The 19,028-nt window shown below is 51.4% G+C and overlaps 1 protein-coding gene across 1 annotated transcript in view; it reads left to right on the top strand.

Annotated features, from left to right (window-relative positions):
- axl (AXL receptor tyrosine kinase) overlaps positions 1-10,500 on the top strand; it is a 235,568-nt gene extending 225,068 nt beyond the window's left edge. The window contains exon 20 of the mRNA XM_072490274.1: positions 1,684-10,500. Within this exon, the coding sequence (XP_072346375.1) occupies positions 1,684-2,104 (421 nt within the window). The 3' untranslated portion in view covers positions 2,105-10,500. The remainder of the gene's footprint in view (positions 1-1,683) is intronic.
- The last annotated feature ends 8,528 nt before the right edge of the window (positions 10,501-19,028 follow it).

Here is a 19,028-nt window from a genome sequence, read left to right as displayed (position 1 = left end):
GACTCAGCTCCACTTTCCGGCCCGAACACCATAACCCTTAATCCCTTTATTCTTCAAAAACTATCTATCTTTATCTTAAAAACATTTAATGAAGGAGCCTCTACTGCTTCACTGGGCAAGGAATTCCATAGATTCACAACCCTCTGGGTGAAGAAGTTCCTCCTAAGCTCAGTCCTAAATCTACTTCCCCTTATTTTGAGGCTATGCCCCCTAGTTCTGCTTTCACCCGCCAGTGGAAACAACCTGCCCGCATCTATCCCAGGCTGTTTAGCACATGGCTAAATCGCTGGTTTTGAAGGCAGGCCAGCAGCACGGTTCAGTTCCTGTACCAGCCTCCCCGAACAGGCGCCGGAATGTGGCGACGAGGGGCTTTTCACAGTAACTTCATTTGAAGCCTACTTGTGACAATAAACAATTTTCATTTCATTTAATTAATTTCATTTCTTTTTCATCTATTCCCTTCAGAATTTTATACGTTTCTATAAGATCCCCTGCATCCTTCTAAATTCCAACGAGTACAATCCCAGTCTACTCAACCTCTCCTCGTAATCCAACCCCTTCAGCTCTGGGATTAACCTAGTGAATCTCCTCTGCACACCCTCCAGTGCCAGTACGTCCTTTCCCAGGTAAAGGAAATGGTGCCAGAGGATTGGAGAATTACCTCGGTAACTCATGTCGGTAAAGGATCCGGCTTTTAATCTGATGTTGCAGAGTTCCAGACCCGGGCCGGGTGCTGTTTTATTATATTATGGGCGGCACAGTGGTTAGCACTGCTGCCTCACAGCTCCAGGGACCCGGTTTCGATTGGGACCTCGGCTGACTGTGCGGAGTCTGCACGTTCTCCCCGTGCCTGCGTGGGTTTCCTCCGGGTGCTCCGGTTTCCTCCCACAGTCCAAAGGCGTGCAGGTTAGGTATATCGGCCATGCTAAAATTGCCCCTGAGTGTCCAGGGATGTGCAGGTTAGGTGGGGTTACGGGGATAGGGCGGGTGGACTTCGGTGGAGCATTCAGACGGAACAGGCAGGAGAGGCCAAATGGTCATCTTCTGGGATGTAAAAATTGGGCCATAAGACCGTAAGACAGAGGAGCAGAATTAGGCCACTCGGCCCATCAAGTCTGCTCCGCCATTCATTCATGGCTGATATTTTTCTCATTCCCATTCTCCTGCCTTCTCCCTGATCCCCTTGAGATTCAAGATTAAGATTTCCATCAGGGTGGTCTCTCCGAGCCAATCGCCCATTATTATCTCCCAGAGTAAGAGTCACTCTGCCCCAGTCAGTCTAACACTGACTCTCTGCTTCACCCAGAGCGGTTAAACAAGGGTGCGCCGTGGGTTGGGAATATTGTAAATGTCAGTATTTTGTGTGGGGGTTAACCATATCCCACGAGAAATCAGTCACGCGAGCGAAACTCTTAAAAGGGGAAGTGGGGAAAAGGAGATTATCAGGAGTAATCGCAAAAACACAGATGTTGGAAATCAAAAATTAAAACAGAAACTGCTGGTTGAATGTGGCAGGTCTGGTTGTGTCGGACGATCATGCCAGCTGTATCTGTGCAGGACCTGCTGAGTTTCATTCTTTCAGGAATGAGTGAGCAGTCAAATGATCTGATTGTATTGCTGGTTTTGTAAATGAGTTTATTGCACAAAGAGACCCGACCTGTTTCTCCTTTTCTCTCTTGCCAGGTATGAACTGATGTTATACTGCTGGCAGCTGAACCCCAGAGAGCGGCCGACCTTTGAAACAATCTGCTGTCAGTTGGAGAAGATTCTGCAGGACCTGCCGCCCTCCTCAGACCCAGAGGAGATTCTCTATGTCAACATGGGCGAGGCCTGTGGGAGGCCCGACAGCCACGGTGAGCAGGGAGCAGCCGGAGGAGGGGATCTTGAAGAGTGCTTGAAGGCTTCGTGCTTGTCGTTCTCCAAGATGCCCGTGGTAACGTTGGCAGATGTCCACCAGTCAGATGCCGTCAATCGCTATGTCCTGTGTCCACCTCATGAGACTGCCCGAATAATGGCAACAATGCCCGCGAGCGGCAACGTGCCTCCATGTTTGGCGGCCGAGGACCTCCCGCTGGAAGAAATGTGCGGGAAGGAATATCAGTGAGTCAGGCCGTCTGTGTATTTTGGCTCTAGACGTTTCCTGGTGCCTGCCTTAAACACTCACTCCACTGATGTCCAGCTGACTGCAGATTATCGTATTGCTACAAGATTGAATGTGGCTTTGACAATCATGGTACAAGTACGGTCCTGTAGCAGAGGCAAGCTGCCAACTGGAACCAAAACAGACGCGCAATTTAACCGTTTCCAACCCCACTGTGCCGTCCATCGTGAATTTCAACGTTTTTTTTCTCGCTTACTTTCTGCCAGGCATTTCCCATGCCTCCTAAAACCGTGCTGGAGGAACAGTGTCTAGAATCCTTTTCACAGTGGCCTCAATCCAACACAGCTTGTTGACAACTTTAATCAGGTTTGACTCGAGTTACCAATCCTGGGAAGGGTACACACGAACCTTGCTTCCCAATGGAAAACAATGCTGATGAAGACTCAGAGGTCAGGAGTTCCTGGGATATCGGTTTTGCAAACATTCTGAATCGGGTTTTCAAGAGTTTGCAGTGAGAAGGAGTCTGAAATATTTGTAGATTGCACATAAAAACTTAAGGACAATGGGAATGTTAAGTTACCTACATTTTTTTTAACAGTTGCAAGATAGAAATGAAATGACAAAGGAAAAAGCAATGATCAAAAGTGATTAGACATCAGGGTGCCGATAGTTTGGACCTGCTGATTGTAAAATGAATTTGCAAATCATCCCTGCCTCTATTTTAGAATCTTTCCTCAAACAGGAATAAACACAAAATGCCCAAGATACCTCCAAGAAAATCAAATCCACCCGCGAGCCGGTTAAACTATCATTGAGCTTATTCCAACTGTGGCTTTCAATGCTCGATAAATCTAAATACAGGTGTGCCCATGGCTTAACTGGGACATGGTTAGAAACTGCCATTGCTTTTTATTTGCCATTGCTTTCCCAATGTTCAATTCGGCCTCAGCGAGAATGGTTTGTGGTTTTTGAGTCCGGGTTTCGCATCATTTCCCCCAGCCAGCGAGGTTTAGTTAAGATTGTGAATCGCCAACCTGCACGCCACCTTCAGATCCATCACAAGTCGTGAAGAGACGTGAAATCGATCAGCAGCGTTGGAGGCAAAGTTGGAATACGAGAACCTACGAGCATCTAGGGCTAACGTGCAGCGCAATAAGTCTTTTGGACCTCTATGCACCTCGTTAGCCTACACAGCTAATAGCTTTCTATCACAACTTTCAGCTGTAGATGTTGCTCCACGATGTTAGTCAGCTTTCTGCTCAGTTGCCACCTTTGCAGTCTTGCACTCTGTCTCAGGTTTGGGGAGATTTGACCCTTTTTATTGGCGAGTGACGAGTAATTTGGTCCGGATCCCATATTGTCTTGGTAACATAGCAGCTTTGTCTTCAAGGCACTATCGCCTCACTGATAATAAAGACACAGCTACGTTGGGACGTTGGTCAAGTTCTTAGCCCAAGGGTCACAACGAAGCAGAATAATAAGTGAGTTTTGGACAGCCACTAGTTTCAAAGGGGCGTCTCAGTGGGGTTAAAAAGATAACTGAGCGATTCAATCAAGACTGTGCCAACCTGATAGGTTGCCAAGGGCAAAGCACCATGGGTCATGTCTCGTCACAAACACAGAACATTTAAATAGAATTGTTTACAACATTTTGTGAAGCATTTATATTTCTAAACAGACTTGAATCCAAGTTTCCGCTGGCAACTTCCAGCATGAATTGAAATTGGGAGAGCCACCATGCAGTGTGGACAACATGTCTCCCAGGACCACAGCATCTTCTCTCCCACCACGTCCTGTGTCAACTGAACACTGCACTGAAAGACTCTGAGATACCTGTGTCGAACAATAATATCCAATTTGGTGTTTGCTATCGGCGATTTTAGCGAATGAATTGTCGCCTTCATTAATATATTTTGTCTTTAAGCCGGCACTCTGCACCAGGTGTACAGGAACGGAGGACCAATGACTCCATCGTCATTACACAATCTGAAATAGAGACCTATCAATAATCAGGAATCGCTGATCACTCTTATTGCTTTGCAACCCAAACGAGGCAACAGTGCTGATAAATTGGTCTACAGAATAGTTTGTAATCTCAACCGGACTGACTGACTCTGCTCGAAGCCAACTTACAATCTTCTCCGAATTGGCATTGCATTGGACAAATCTTCCGCATCGTTATTTTACATTCTCAAAGCTTTCTTGTTTTTTGTATTATTCCCAAGGTTAGTTGTCATGGTTAGATGGTTAGCTGGTTAGATGGTTAGCTGGTTGGATGGTTAGATGGTTAAATGGTGAGATGGTTAGCTGGTCGGTTGGTTAGATGTTTAGCTGGTTAGATAGTTAGCTCCCCTGTGAACCCCAATCAGCTCTTATGTAGGAAGAGTTACCATGGTGCTTCCTAGCTGGTACTCGAACCATCTCCATTCGGGCTTGTGGGGCGGGATTCTCTTGCCCGCCAGCCGCGTTTTCTGGTGTGGCGCACTCCCGCCGGCAACAGGATCCTCCGACCCCGCAGCCAGCTAATGGGTTTTCCCATTACACTATCAGTGTAAAATTCCGCTTGTAGCGATTGAGGGTCTGGGATGTACACCAACATTTCTACCCGCTATCTACTCGTTAAATAACGTGTTCCAGTAGCAACGACTGTGTTCTGGAAATTCGGGCACTGGCTTCAGAAAGAGCGATGATCATGAAGGCTGGACTAGATTGTGGTCAAACACCCAACGGGCTCCCTCGCGTCTCTCAGGAAATGTAATATAATTGTGAGCTGGATAAGGCACACTCCCTCCTTATCCCAAGAAAATATTATATAAAACATTTTGTCATAAATGTAAGATTAATCGTAACTCACAAAGAGGAGGAGATGGGGGAGGAATTTGCACTAAATTTAATTTAACAACATGAATGAACACCTGTTACCATGACAATTAATTTGAGAGTGTACAATTTTAAAATGTGTCCCCCGTTGATTAACCATTTGTGTTAATTCCATAATTTATTTGAAACAAGGTATTTTACTCAAGGAGCTGGAACAGAGTCAGGCCCAGATAATCCCGGCATTCATATCATATCTGGCTGGATCGTTCGTGACTGGCCGGTGTCAAATGGAATTAATTTTTCTCCTGCCTGGAGATCAATCTTCAATTCCTGGAGACTCCGGGGAAGTCTTGGAGTGTTGTCAACCCTCGGCTGAGACTGGCAGGTTCCTGTGATCCTCTCCTTCGAAGGACAGACCCTGTATTTCAGTTCCGTCTCTCTCCATCGTGACCACGTATATTGGGTCAGCTGAGTTTTCGCTGAATCTGAACAGACACAAAAACGCTCTTCACCATTCAGTGTGGGAATGTCACTTTCCACCTCGCGTGTGGGTGCGGGGAAATTTACTGATTTGGGCCTGTATCATTGAACCTTGATAAATTAGTCATCAAATCATAATTGGTGCTTCTAATATCGACAGTGAAATTGGGTTCGACCCACTCGGTACAGTTCAGTTAGTGAATTCCTGTCCCATTTGTACTGCTGTTGGGAACCAGAACATGTTTGAGACACTCCCTGTAAAACACTCGGCACTGCCTTCAATTCAAACCTTCGAAAGCAGCACACATTTGGCCAAGTAGAAACACGTCACTGTTCATGCTCCACGCGACTTTCTACCACTCCTTTATTCAACATCGATGCACCATTCTATCCCTTTTCTTCCTTATGTCTGTATCTAGCTTCACCTGAGCTGCATCTGTGCTATTCAAGTACACCCTGAGGTACACGGCCTTGGTTACACAGCCTCATCACTGCCTGGGTATAGGATGCTGAATTCTTGGATGAGACCTAGAGGATATTTATTTTGTACAGATTTGTTTTTCTGATATTTCCGCAGCTTATACGGTAGCACAGTGGTTAGCACAGTTGCTCCACAGCGCCTTGGTCCCAGGTTCCATTCCCGGCTTGGGTCACTGTCTGTGCGGAGTCTGCACGTCCTCCCCGTGTGTGCGTGGGTTTTTTCCGGGTGCTCCGGTTTCCTCCCACAATCGAAAGATGTGCAGGTTAGGTGGACTGGCCAGAATAAATTGCCCTTAATGTCCAAAAATGTTGGGTGGGGTTACTGGGTTACGGGGATGGGGTGGAGGCGTGGGTTTAAGTGGGGCGCTCTTTCCAAGGGCCAGTGCAGACTCGATGGGCCGAATGGCCTCCTTCTGCACTGTAAATGCTATGGTATGATTCGATGATTATCCAGTTTACCACAAAGTCTTGGCTGGCGATTTGAATGGGCCTTACCTTTATTGACCGTCTCTGAATGTTCCACCTGACCCGTACCATCCTTGAAGGTGTCACATTCCTGCCAATGAAATCAGGAAGAACCCTTTTGTTTAGATACTGGGAATTTTTCTTTCCAACCTGTTCCATTCTGGGGTAAAGGATGCGTCTGGGAACTGGGAAAGGTGGAATTGTGGATCCCATGTGTGCACATAGGTACACCCACAGGGGAATTGCAAGACACAATGTTCACCTCGGTTGGTAACCTTGGTGGGACTGAGAGGGCAAAGTGCGTGCAGCCACTGGGATACTTGCCTGCCGATGTTGGCTATTGAGAAATTGTCGGCAGCTCTGCTGTTTCCTGCTGGATGCACTGTGGTCAGGTTGGCAATGAAGGAACAGAGGTTGCAACAGGGCTCCCACAGTTGTGTTAACTTGAGTCTCCTGGCTGGAGTCTGTCCGTCAACAGGTAATCCCGAGGGCTAGAACTAATTGAAGTTCAATTATTGCAATTTTCACTGCAATGACACATTGCTGTCTATTGGGAAGTGGATTACCAAACTGCCTTCACAAGTCACTTGTTGGCGGCCAAACTGAAATATCAAAGTGACAGAATTGTTACAGCACAGACGGTAATTCGGCCCATCCTCTCTGCACTAGCCCTCTGAATGAGCATTTCACCGAGTCCTGCTTTCTCCCCGTAACCCTGCACGCCGTTCCAATTCAAACGAACATCTCATTTCCTCTTGAATGTCTCGATTGAACCTGCCTCCACCACTCTCTCGGGGAGTGAGTTCCCGATTTTACGATGAAAATGATGCTTTTGCTTCTTTTGTCCATAACTTTAAATCTGTGCCTCTCATTCTTGACCCTTTCCCGAGGGGGAACGGGCCCCTCATGTGGCTGATTTACAGGGGAGGGGGCGGCCGAGTGGTATTGGCACTGGACTAGTAATCCAGAGACCAAGCGGCATGCTCACGGCACCAACGTTCAAATGGCTCAATCCTGACCCCGCCAGCGACACCCACATCCCATAAAACAAATTTTTAAAAATATCACCTCAGATCTCACCCCGCCAAAGAAATCAACCTTACCCTCTCCAATCCACCTTCATCACTCCTAGAATCATAGAAAAGTTACAGCACAGAAGGGGGCCATTCGGCCCATCTTGTCCATGCCAGCCCGAGGACATCCAGGTGGCCTTTCTAACCCCACCTTCCTGCACCCGCTCCATAGCCCTGTAGCTTAGAGCACTTAAGCTGCAGATCCAGGTACCTTTTAAACGAGTTTAGGGTCTCTGCCTCCACCACCAACTCGGGCAGCGAATTCCACACTCCCACTACCCTCTGTGTAAAAACGTTCTTCCTCATGTCCCCTCGACACCTTCTGTCACTTATCTTCAATCTATGTCCCCTGCTTCTAGAATTCTCCAACAAGGGGAAAAAAATATCCTGCCCACTCTATCTCTTCCCCTCATAATTTTGCACATCTCAATTAAGTCATCCCTTCGACGTCTTTGTCCCAAGGAAAATAACCCTGACCTATCCAATCTCTCCTCGTAGACACACTTTTCCAGCCCTGGCAACATTCTTGTGAACCTCCTCCGCACTCTCTCCGGAGCAATAACGTCCTTCCTGTAATGTGGTGACCAGAACTGCACACAATACTCCAGTTGTGGACTCACCAGTGTTTTGTACAATTCCAACATTATATCCTTATTTTTATATTCTGTACCTCTACCAATTTGCTTTCTTAACAACCTTGTCTACTTAAACTGCTGCCTTTAGGGACCTGTGTGCCTGTACACCACGATCTCTCACGTCATCTACTCTTGGTATATTCCCATATATTGTGTACTCCCTATAACTGTTTGACCTTCCTAAATGCATGACCTCACATTTCTCGGTGTTAAATTCCACCTGCCACTTTATCACCCACTCCTTCAATCTATCTATCATTCTGGAGATTATAGCTATCCTCTGCCCTGTCCACCACATGGCCAATATCTCTGTCATCTGCAAATTTCCCAATCATGCTCCCATGTGCATTAATATATAACACAAACAGTAAGGGCCCCCCTGTGGAACACCACTTGAAACAACTTTCCAATCACAAGGGCGGCCATCGACCATCACCCTTTGTTTCCTGTTTCGAAGCCAACCTTTTGTCCAGTTTGCCACATTGCCCTGTATCCCATGGGCTTTAATTTCTTGACCAATCTGCCATGTGGGAGCTTGTCGAACGCCTTGCTAAAATCCACATCCACTGCACTACCTTCATCAAGGGCCCGACAGCGAGCACTGCCCACACTGACACATGCACCCCGGCCATTTGAGCAGGGCACTAAGGCCAAATAGGAGCCAATGCGAGTGGGAGGACGATATCGGGAGGGGGAGACAGTTTTGTGTGATGTTGGTTGTCTCAGTTGCTCGATGACCCTGCGAAGACCTGGCCGGGTACAATCTGTCCTTTTCATTCTTCAGCGGCATTTTGAGGATTAATCATCCAATTGGGTAGATTTACCGATCAAAAGCCAGCACAGAACCAATGGCCGTTGGGACTCAGTCACGGTCAGTAGAAGGTTATGGGTTGGATTCTCTGGTCGCCGGCGGCGAAATCGCATTCCGCGATCGGCCGGGGAATCAGAGTCCCTGACCACATCGGGGCTGGTGCCGCGTTCGTGATGCTCCGCCCCCTCTCCAAAGCGGCATCCTTGGACGTTAAGTACCCCCCCCCGATGCTGCGCCCCCAACCGGCCGAGTTCCCGACGGCGTCGCTCGCATGTGCTCTCATCCATCGGCAACTCGGCTTGGCGGCTGCAGACCCAGCCCAGCGCTGGCACAGTCGGGGGAGGGCCGACCCACAGGCAGGGGACGACACTCTCAGGGGCTGGGGGGCACTGTGGGTGGCTGGTCTGGGGGCGCGCGAGCCGACCAAAAGGGGGGATTATTTCGCGACCCGGGTCTGCGAGCGGCCGGTGCCATGCAGCACGGCGCGGCCGCTGCAGTGCGCATGCGCGGCCACGGACCCGGGCAATTCCCCGGGCCGTATCGGCAGATAGAGCCGGGTGCTCTACACTGACGGCATGTTAGCCCCCGGCCAAACGGAGGATCGGTGGCCGTTGTACGCCATTTTCTCTGTCGTAAAACACCACCGTTCCCACGCTGGCGTGGGGATATAGCCCCAGAATCGGAAAATCCAGCCCCTTGTGTCCGGGATGCCCCTGTGGTTTTTATAGGCGAGTGAGCCCCTCATTGAGTCACCATAGCTGCTGGTGAGAGTGAAGGAACATCGCAGCTAGGGCAGTAGTGAGCACTGTCCTGTCACTGAGCCCCAGACGTAGGCAAGCTCATGGGTTTAAGTGAAGGGAACTCTTTCTGCTCACATTGCTTGGATCAGGAAGCACGGGGCTGCCCCTCAGGACCAGATCCCTCGCCTTCATCAGCGTAAAATTTACCTGAGAACATAAAGGCATTTTGCTTTGGATTGGAAGCAACTTGTGCTCTTGTCCCGGGATGAGAATTGGCCCCAAAAGTGGCGTTTTCCCGGGAGCTTATTGTGTAGCAGGTTTCTGAAAGTTTCTTGCTTTTCACTCTCAAGTGTTGGTGACTCTTGGCCCACACCAGCTGAATGTCCCCCAGGGTCCGCTGAATGAGTTCTCATTGTTTCTTTGTGTTTGTACTCTGACAATCCCAGGCTGGCCGCGTGCCTAGCTCATTTACCCAGCTCGTCGGGGCCTTTGAACACCAAATATTTTTATTGCAATTTCTCCTTCTTTACAACCACTTTAACCTTCAGAAGGCCCGATTTTCTTTGTGCAAAACCTGCGGGGCTGGGCCCCGTTTGCCGTCTCTTCGTGTCGCTTGGCCTGGGTGACTGGTGAACATGCCACATGTCTAGAACATGCCACGCTTGGATACCTTGCCTCCCTCCACAGTCCAGCTTGGCTGCACGTTAACTATATACAAAAGCTTCTTTTGGGAGGTTTTACAGAAGGTCTCTCTGTTACATATGTTTTATACAGATTTCTGAATATGAGTGTATATACTTTGATACAAACTGGAATAATCACTTCCAGTTACTTCATTGCTGACCTGCATCTCAGCGAAGCCTCGCTGTTTATGAAATAAATTCTGTTTTCAGCATCATTGTCGTCAGTCTTATGTCTAAAAATGTTTCTTATCGGAGTAGAAAAAGTACAGATTGCAATACATTTTTCACATGCCTCCATTTCCCCAATCTAACTGCACCTGTCCATAGAATCCCTACAGTGCAGAAGGAACTATTCGGCCGTCGAGTGTGCACCGACCCTCTGAAAGAGCCCCCTAAACATACCCACCCATCCCATCCCCATTTTTTGAAACGGAAATTTAGATACCTAATTCTTTTTTTCGAATTAAGGAGCAATTTAGCGTGGCCAATCCATCGACCCTGCACATCTTTGGGTTGTGGGGGTGAGACCGACGCAAACAGGGAGCATGTGCAAACTCCACATGGACCCATACTATCCCCATAACGCCACCTCACCCGCTCATCTTTGGGCACGAAGGGGCAATTTATCGCGGCCAATCCGTCTAACCTGCAGATCTTTGGCCTGTGGAAGGAAACGGGAACATCCGGAGAAAACCCGCGCAGACATCGGGGAGAACGTGCGAACTACACACTGACACACACCCGAGGTTGGAATTGAACGCGGGTCCCTAGCACTGTGAGGCAGCAGTGTTAACCCGGGTCCCTGGCACTGTGAGACAGCAGTGTTAACCCGGGTCCCTGGCACTGTGAGGCAGCAGTGTTAACCCGGGTCCCTGGCACTGTGAGACAGCAGCGTTAACCCAGGTCCCTGGCACTGTGAGACAGCAGTGTTAACCCGGGTCCCCCGCGCTGTGAGGCAGCAGTGTTAACCCGGGTCCCTGGCACTGTGAGACAGCAGTGCTAACCCGGGTCCTCGGCACTATGAGGCAGCGGTGTTAACCCGGGTCCCTGGCACTGTGAGACAGCAGCGTTAACCCGGGTCCCTGGCACTGAGACAGCAGTGCTAACCCGGGTCCCTGGCACTGTGTGGCAGCGGTGTTAACCCGGGTCCCTGGCACTGTGAGGCAGCAGTGCTAACCCGGAACCCTGGCACTGTGAGACAGCAGTGTTAACCCGGGTCCCTGGCACTGTGAGACAGCAGTGTAAACCCGGATCCCCGGCACTGTGAGACAGCAGTGTTAACCCGGGTCCCCCGCGCTGTGAGGCAGCAGTGTTCACCCGGGTCCCTGGCACTGTGAGACAGCAGTGCTAACCCGGATACCTGGGGCTGTGAGACAGCAGTGTTAGCCCTGATCCCTGGCTCTGTGAGACAGCAGTGCAAACCCGGGTCCCTGGCACTCTGAGACAGCAGTGTTAACCCGGGTCCCAGGCACTCTGAGACAGCAGTGTTAACCCGGGTCCCTGGCACTGTGAGACAGCAGTGTTAACCCGGGTCCCTGGCTCTGTGAGACAGCAGTGTTAACCCGGGTCCCCCGCGCTGTGAGGCAGCAGTGTTAACCCGGGTCCCTGGCACTGTGAGACAGCAGTGTTAACTCAGATCCCTGGCACTGTGAGACAGCAGTGTTAACCCGGGTCCCTGGCACCGTGAGACAGCAGTGTTAACCCGGGTCCCTGGCACTGTGAGACAGCAGTCTTAACCCGGGTCCCTGGCACTGTGAGACAGCAGTGTTAACCCGGGTCCCTGGCTCTGTGAGACGGCAGTGTTAACCTGGGTCCCTGGCACTGTGAGACAGCAGTGTTAACCCGAGTCCCTGGCACTGTGAGACAGCAGTGTTAACCGAGTTCCCTGGCTCTGTGAGACGGCAGTGTTAACACGGGTCCCTGGCACTGTGAGACAGCAGTGTTAACCCGGGTCCCTGGCACTGTGAGGCAGCAGTGTTAACCCGGGTCCCTAGCACCGTGAGGCAGCAGTGTTAACCCGGGTCCCTGGCACTGTGAGACAGCAGTGTTAACCCGGGTCCCTGGCACTGTGAGGCAGCAGTGTTAACCCGGGTCCCTGGCACTGTGAGACAGCAGTGTTAACCTGGGTCCCTGGCACTGTGAGACAGCAGTGTTAACCCGGGTCCCTGGCACAGTGAGACAGCAGTGCTCACCCTGGTTCCTGGAACTGTGAGACAGCAGTGTTAACCGAGGTCCCTGGCTCTGTGAGACAGCAGTGTTAACCCGGGTCCCTGGCACTGTGAGACAGCAGTGTTAACCCGGGTCCCTGGCACAGTGAGACAGCAGTGCTAACCCTGGTTCCTGGAACTGTGAGACAGCAGTGTTAACCGAGGTCCCTGGATCTGTGAGACAGCATTGTTAACCCGGGTCCCTGGCACTGTGAGGCAGCAGTGTTAACCCGGGTCCTTGGCACTGTGCGGCAGCGGTGGTAACCCGGGTCCCTGGCACTGTGAGGCAGCAGTGCTAACCCGGAACCCTGGCACTGTGAGGCAGCAGTGTTAACCCGGGTCCCTGGCACTGTGAGACAGCAGTGCAAACCCGGGTCCCTGGCACTCTGAGACAGCAGTGTTAACCCGGGTCCCTGGCACTGTGAGACAGCAGTGTTAACCCGGGTCCCTGGCTCTGTGAGACAGCAGTGTTAACCCGGGTCCCCCGCGCTGTGAGGCAGCAGTGTTAACCCGGGTCCCTGGCACTGTGAGACAGCAGTGTTAACTCAGATCCCTGGCACTGTGAGACAGCAGTGTTAACCCGGGTCCCTGGCACCGTGAGACAGCAGTGTTAACCCGGGTCCCTGGCACTGTGAGACAGCAGTCTTAACCCGGGTCCCTGGCACTGTGAGACAGCAGTGTTAACCCGGGTCCCTGGCTCTGTGAGACGGCAGTGTTAACCTGGGTCCCTGGCACTGTGAGACAGCAGTGTTAACCCGAGTCCCTGGCACTGTGAGACAGCAGTGTTAACCGAGTTCCCTGGCTCTGTGAGACGGCAGTGTTAACCCGGGTCCCTGGCACTGTGAGACAGCAGTGTTAACCCGGGTCCCTGGCACTGTGAGGCAGCAGTGTTAACCCGGGTCCCTAGCACCGTGAGGCAGCAGTGTTAACCCGGGTCCCTGGCACTGTGAGACAGCAGTGTTAACCCGGGTCCCTGGCACTGTGAGGCAGCAGTGTTAACCCGGGTCCCTGGCACTGTGAGACAGCAGTGTTAACCTGGGTCCCTGGCACTGTGAGACAGCAGTGTTAACCCGGGTCCCTGGCACAGTGAGACAGCAGTGCTCACCCTGGTTCCTGGAACTGTGAGACAGCAGTGTTAACCGAGGTCCCTGGCTCTGTGAGACAGCAGTGTTAACCCGGGTCCCTGGCACTGTGAGACAGCAGTGTTAACCCGGGTCCCTGGCACAGTGAGACAGCAGTGCTAACCCTGGTTCCTGGAACTGTGAGACAGCAGTGTTAACCGAGGTCCCTGGATCTGTGAGACAGCATTGTTAACCCGGGTCCCTGGCACTGTGAGGCAGCAGTGTTAACCCGGGTCCTTGGCACTGTGCGGCAGCGGTGGTAACCCGGGTCCCTGGCACTGTGAGGCAGCAGTGCTAACCCGGAACCCTGGCACTGTGAGGCAGCAGTGTTAACCCGGGTCCCTGGCACTGTGAGACAGCAGTGTTAACCCGGGTCCCTGGCACTGTGAGACAGCTGTGTTAACCCAGGTCCCTGACACAATGAGGCAGCCTTGTTGACCCGGATCCCTGGCACAGTGAGGCAGCAGTGTTAACCCTGATCCCTGGCTCTGTGAGACGGCAGTGTTAACCCTGATCCCCGGCTCTGTGAGACAGCAGTGATAACCCGGATCCCTGGCACTGTGAGACAGCAGTGTTAACTCGGATCCCAGGCACTGTGAGGCAGCAGTGTTAACCCGGGTCCATGGCACTGTGAGACAGCTGTGTTAACCCGGGTCCCCCGCGCTGTGAGGCAGCATTGCTAATCCGGGTCCCTGGCACTGTGTAACAGCAGTGTTAACTCGGATCACTGCCACTGTGAGACAGCAGTGTTAACCCGGATCCCTGGCACTGTGAGACAGCAGTGTTAACTCGGATCCCAGGCACTGTGAGGCAGCAGTGTTAACCCGGGTCCCTGGCACTGTGAGGCAGCAGTGTTAACCCGGGTCCCTGGCACAGTGAGGCAGCAGTGCTAACCCTGGTCCCTGGAACTGTGAGGCAGCAGTGTTAACAGAGGTCCCTGGCTCTGTGAGACAGCAGTGTTAAGCCGGGTCCCTGGCACAGTGAGGCAGCAGTGCTAACCGTGGTCCCTGGCTCTGTGAGGCAGCAGTGTTAACCCGGGTCCCTGGCACAGTGAGACAGCAGTGCTAACCCGGGTCCTTGGCACTGTGAGGCAGCAGTGTTAACCCGGGTCCCTGGCACAGTGAGGCAGCAGTGTTAACCCGGGTCCCTGGCTCTGTGAGTCAGCAGTGTTAACCCGGGTCCCTGGCTCTGTGAGACAGCAGTGTTAACCCGGGTCCCTGGTGCTGTGAGACAGCAGTGTTAACCCGGATCCCCGGCACCGTGAGACAGCAGTGTTAACCCGGGTCCCTGGCACTGTGAGACAGCAGTGTTAACCCGGGTCCCTGGCTCTGTGAGACAGCAGTGTTAACCCGGGTCCCTGGCACAGTGAGACAGCAGTGCTAACCTGGGTCCCTGGTGCTGTGAGACAGCAGTGTTAACCCGGATCCCCGGCACCGTGAGACAGCAGTGTTAACCCGGGTCCCTGGCACTGTGAGACAGCAGTGTTAACCCGGGTCCCTGGCTCTGTGAGACAGCAGTGTTAACCCGGGTCCCTGGCTCTGTGAGACAGCAGTGTTAACCCGGGTCCCTGGCTCTGTGAGACAGCAGTGTTAACCCGGATCCCCGGCACCGTGAGACAGCAGTGTTAACCCGGGTCCCTGGCTCTGTGAGACAGCAGTGTTAACCCGGGTCCCTGGCACAGTGAGACAGCAGTGTTAACCCGGGTCCCTGGCACCGTGAGACAGCAGTGTTAACCCAGATATCAAGTTAAGGGAACGGATGAAAAGGGGTTGGAGATGTTGAGAGATTTATTTCTAGAGAGTCTGTTTGCCAGCCTGGGGGAATTGAAGGGGAAAAATGGGCTGCCAGGTGCTGGTGCGTTCAGTGAGCTCCAGCTGCGTGGCTCGGTCAAAAGGCATTTTCCAGCCTTCCCAGTGAAGCACCTTTCTGCCCTGCTGCCTCACGGCGCCGAGGTCCCGGGTTCGATCCCGGCCCCGGGTCGCTGTCCGTGTGGAGTTTGCACATTCTCGCCGTGCCTGCGCGGGCCTCACGCTAAATTGCCCCTTAATTGGAAAAAATCAATTGGATACTCTAAATTTATTTCAACAAGAACTGGGAGAAGTCAAGGAGAGTATTAGCTCCGTGCTGGCGGGGAAGGCGCCGGGACCAGATGGATTCCCGGCGGACTTGTATAAAGAATTTGCGACAGCACTGGCCCCGCACCTGCGGGAGATGTTCACAGACTCACTGGCTAGGGGCACACTGCTGATATCCAAGAAAGACAAAGACCTGACAGAATGCGGGTCCTATAGACCTATCTCACTGCTCAATGTAGACACCAAAATACTGGGCAAGGTCCTGCTGGACGACTGGAAGACTGGGCACCAGAGGCAGCACGGTAGCATTGTGGATAGCACAATTGCTTCACAGATCCAGGTTCAATTCCGGCTTGGGTCACTGTCTGTGCTGAGTCTGCACATCCTCCCCGTGTCTGCGTGGGGTTCCTCCGGGTGCTCCGGTTTCCTCCCACAGTCCAAAGATGTGCCGGTTAGGTGGATTGGCCATTCTAAATTGCCCCTTAGTGTCCAAAATTGCCCTTAGTGTTGGGTGGGGCTACTGGGTTATGGGGATAGGGTGGAGGTGTTGACCTTGGGTAGGGTGCTCTTTCCAAGAGCAGGTGCAGTCTCGATGGGCCGAATGGCCTCCTTCTGCATTGTAAATTCTATGAGAGGTGGTGGCAGAGGACCAGACGGGCTTTGTCAAAGGTAGACAGCTAACATCGAACATCAGGCGCCTGCTGAACGTGATAATGACCCCCTCCGGGGAGAGAACACCAGAGGTGATCGTCTCCCTGAACGCAGAAAAGGCCTTCGGCAGAGTCAAATAGAAGTACCTCATAGAGGTACTGGAGCGGTTCGAGCTTGGAACAGGGTTTATCTCCTGGGTGAAGCTCCTGTACAACGCTCCCAAGGCGAGTGTTCGGACAAACAACACCAACTCCCTGTCCTTCCAGCTGCACAGAGGTACCAGGCAGGGATGCCTGCTGTCCCCGCTCCTATTTGGATAGGCAATCAACATTGGCGATCGCCCTCAGCACGGTGAAAAATTGGAAGGGGATCTGGAGGAGAGACAGGGACAGTGAGCACAGAGCCTCACTCGATGCAGGTGACCTGCTCCTTTGCATCTCGGACCCCCAAAGCAGCATGGAGACGCTCTTGAAAGAGTTTGATATCTTCTCGGGCTGCAACTCAACCTGAACAAAAGTGAGATCTTCCCGGTGAACCCGCAAGGGGGAGGTGCAGGGTTGGAGAGACTGCCGTTTGAACAGGCCCGACACAAATTCCGCTACCTGGGAATCCAAATCGCCCACGACTGGACACATCCACAAATGTAACCTGACCAGTCTGGTGGAGGGAGTAAAGAAGGACCTGCAGAGGTGAGACACACTCCCACTCTCCCTGCCGGGGAGCGTGCAGACGATGTAAGATGAACATACTGCCCAGGTTCCTCTTTTAACACATTTAGACAGTTAATGGGTAAGCTGGGTATAGAGGGATATGAGCCAAATGAGGGCAATTGGGACTAGCTTAGTGGTAATAACTGGGCGGCATGGACAAGCTGGGCCGAAGGGCCTGTTTCCGTGCTGTAAACCGCTATGACTCTACAATTGATCTATATCCTGCTGTATCCTCTGACAGTCCTCATCACTATCTGCAATTCCACCAACCTTTGTGTCGTCCGCAAACTTACTAATCAGACCAGTTACATTTTCCTCCAAATCATTTATATATACTACGAACAGCAAAGGTCCCAGCACTGATCCCTGCGGAACACCACTAGCCACTTCCCTCCAATCAGAAACGCCCCTGCCACTGCTACCCTCTGTCTTATGTCAACATTGAGTGAGGAGAGGATCCTATATGCCGATGACGTCCTCCTATCTATAAAAATTCACTGTCGACAGTCACACATGAGGGACAGTTGCTCGAGAGATACGGAGAGCCACCGACAATTGTGAACCTGCATTTATTGTGGGAACTGACTCAAGGAAACAAAGAAGTGAAGGAAGAAGACTGAGGTGAGGAGAACAAAGAACAATGTCAGTGGGAGAGAGTTATATGTGGTTTTAGTAAATAAAACAGGCATAAATCTGAAGATAGTGATATTAAATTCTAGATTAATAATTGGCTTAAATGCAATTCAATTATTTAGTGCAAGTGTATTCAACTTCAAAGTGCACTATTAGAGTTCACCAATATTGATGAATGCTGACAACACTAAAATGGAATCCCTGTATAGGTTTGTGTTCACTCACCGAGGGCTCTGACTCTCGCATCTGCTGAGCTTGGCGGTGAGTTCTCTGATTGTTTTCCTCTGTTGCATGGCGGCCGGTGCCGGATGGTCTCCTGGAGGGGGGGGGGGGGGGGGGGAGGGCGGGGGGGGGGGGTATCGTCCCCTTGATGCCGTCCACTGGACCACTGTTCTGCATCGGGGAGAACACATGGGTTCCATGTCCGGATATTGGAAGTGCAGATGGACCGTGTCGGGACAAACTCTTGGGCCGCAGCCTTGGCCAGGAGAGGTCAAGGAATCCGTGAAATGTTTCACGGCACATGGTTTTCAACGCGGAGCTGCCGTCGGGCGGTTGTGGTGTTCTTTGCGTTGCTAATACTCAGGACGGATTTGTAGTGTGCACAAAGACCGCAAAAAACTAAGTCAAATAACAAAGCTAATATTTATCACACGACTTATTACACAGTTCGATCACTATTCCTAAAGCAAGCAATATTCTAACTCAACTACAATCCACACTATACTGGCACTTGTCTCAGGCACACCATCTTAAATTGTTCTCTGCTCTGCTTCTTGTCTCTCTCACCTTCTCTCACCTTCTCTACACACTCCCAGAAGCCTGAGAGGCATTCCTCTTTTATAGGTCTGCTCCCCAGCTCCATCTGGTGGTAGAATAAAGTATCACATTAACTCTTCACGTGCCAGACACTGCACATAATGTCACAGGCGGCAGAAACCACGAGGCTGAGGGGAAATCCGTCAAATCATCGCTCCGTCTCGAGGATTGAAGTAGCGTCTTATGACCCTTCCGACACCCGATGGGTCCGCGACCTGCACTTTGAAAAACCCTGGGTTAAGGGTGAGGGGTTAGTTGTTCGGGTCAAGTGTTCAGTTAAGGATTATGGTTGGGGTTATGTTTTTCAAACAGATTCATTATGAGTCCGGACCGGAATCCTAATTTTTTTATTAAGGTCCCAGATTTGAATTCGGCTAAACCGTGAAGTTGCCTCAGGTTAACCAGAAAACAGCTTTTATGGTAAAAACAACTTGTGGTAGTATGCATTAGGGGTCATGTGGGACTGTGAAGCCGTGATGTAATTGGCTGACAGATCCCGGGTCCTGGTTGGCTGTTGATCTCTA

This window comes from Scyliorhinus torazame, chromosome 25, assembly GCF_047496885.1.
Source record: "Scyliorhinus torazame isolate Kashiwa2021f chromosome 25, sScyTor2.1, whole genome shotgun sequence".
NCBI classification, from domain to species: Eukaryota; Metazoa; Chordata; class Chondrichthyes; order Carcharhiniformes; family Scyliorhinidae; genus Scyliorhinus; species Scyliorhinus torazame.
Note: the sequence above shows the minus strand (reverse complement) of the source record. Positions and strands in the feature narration are given on the sequence as shown.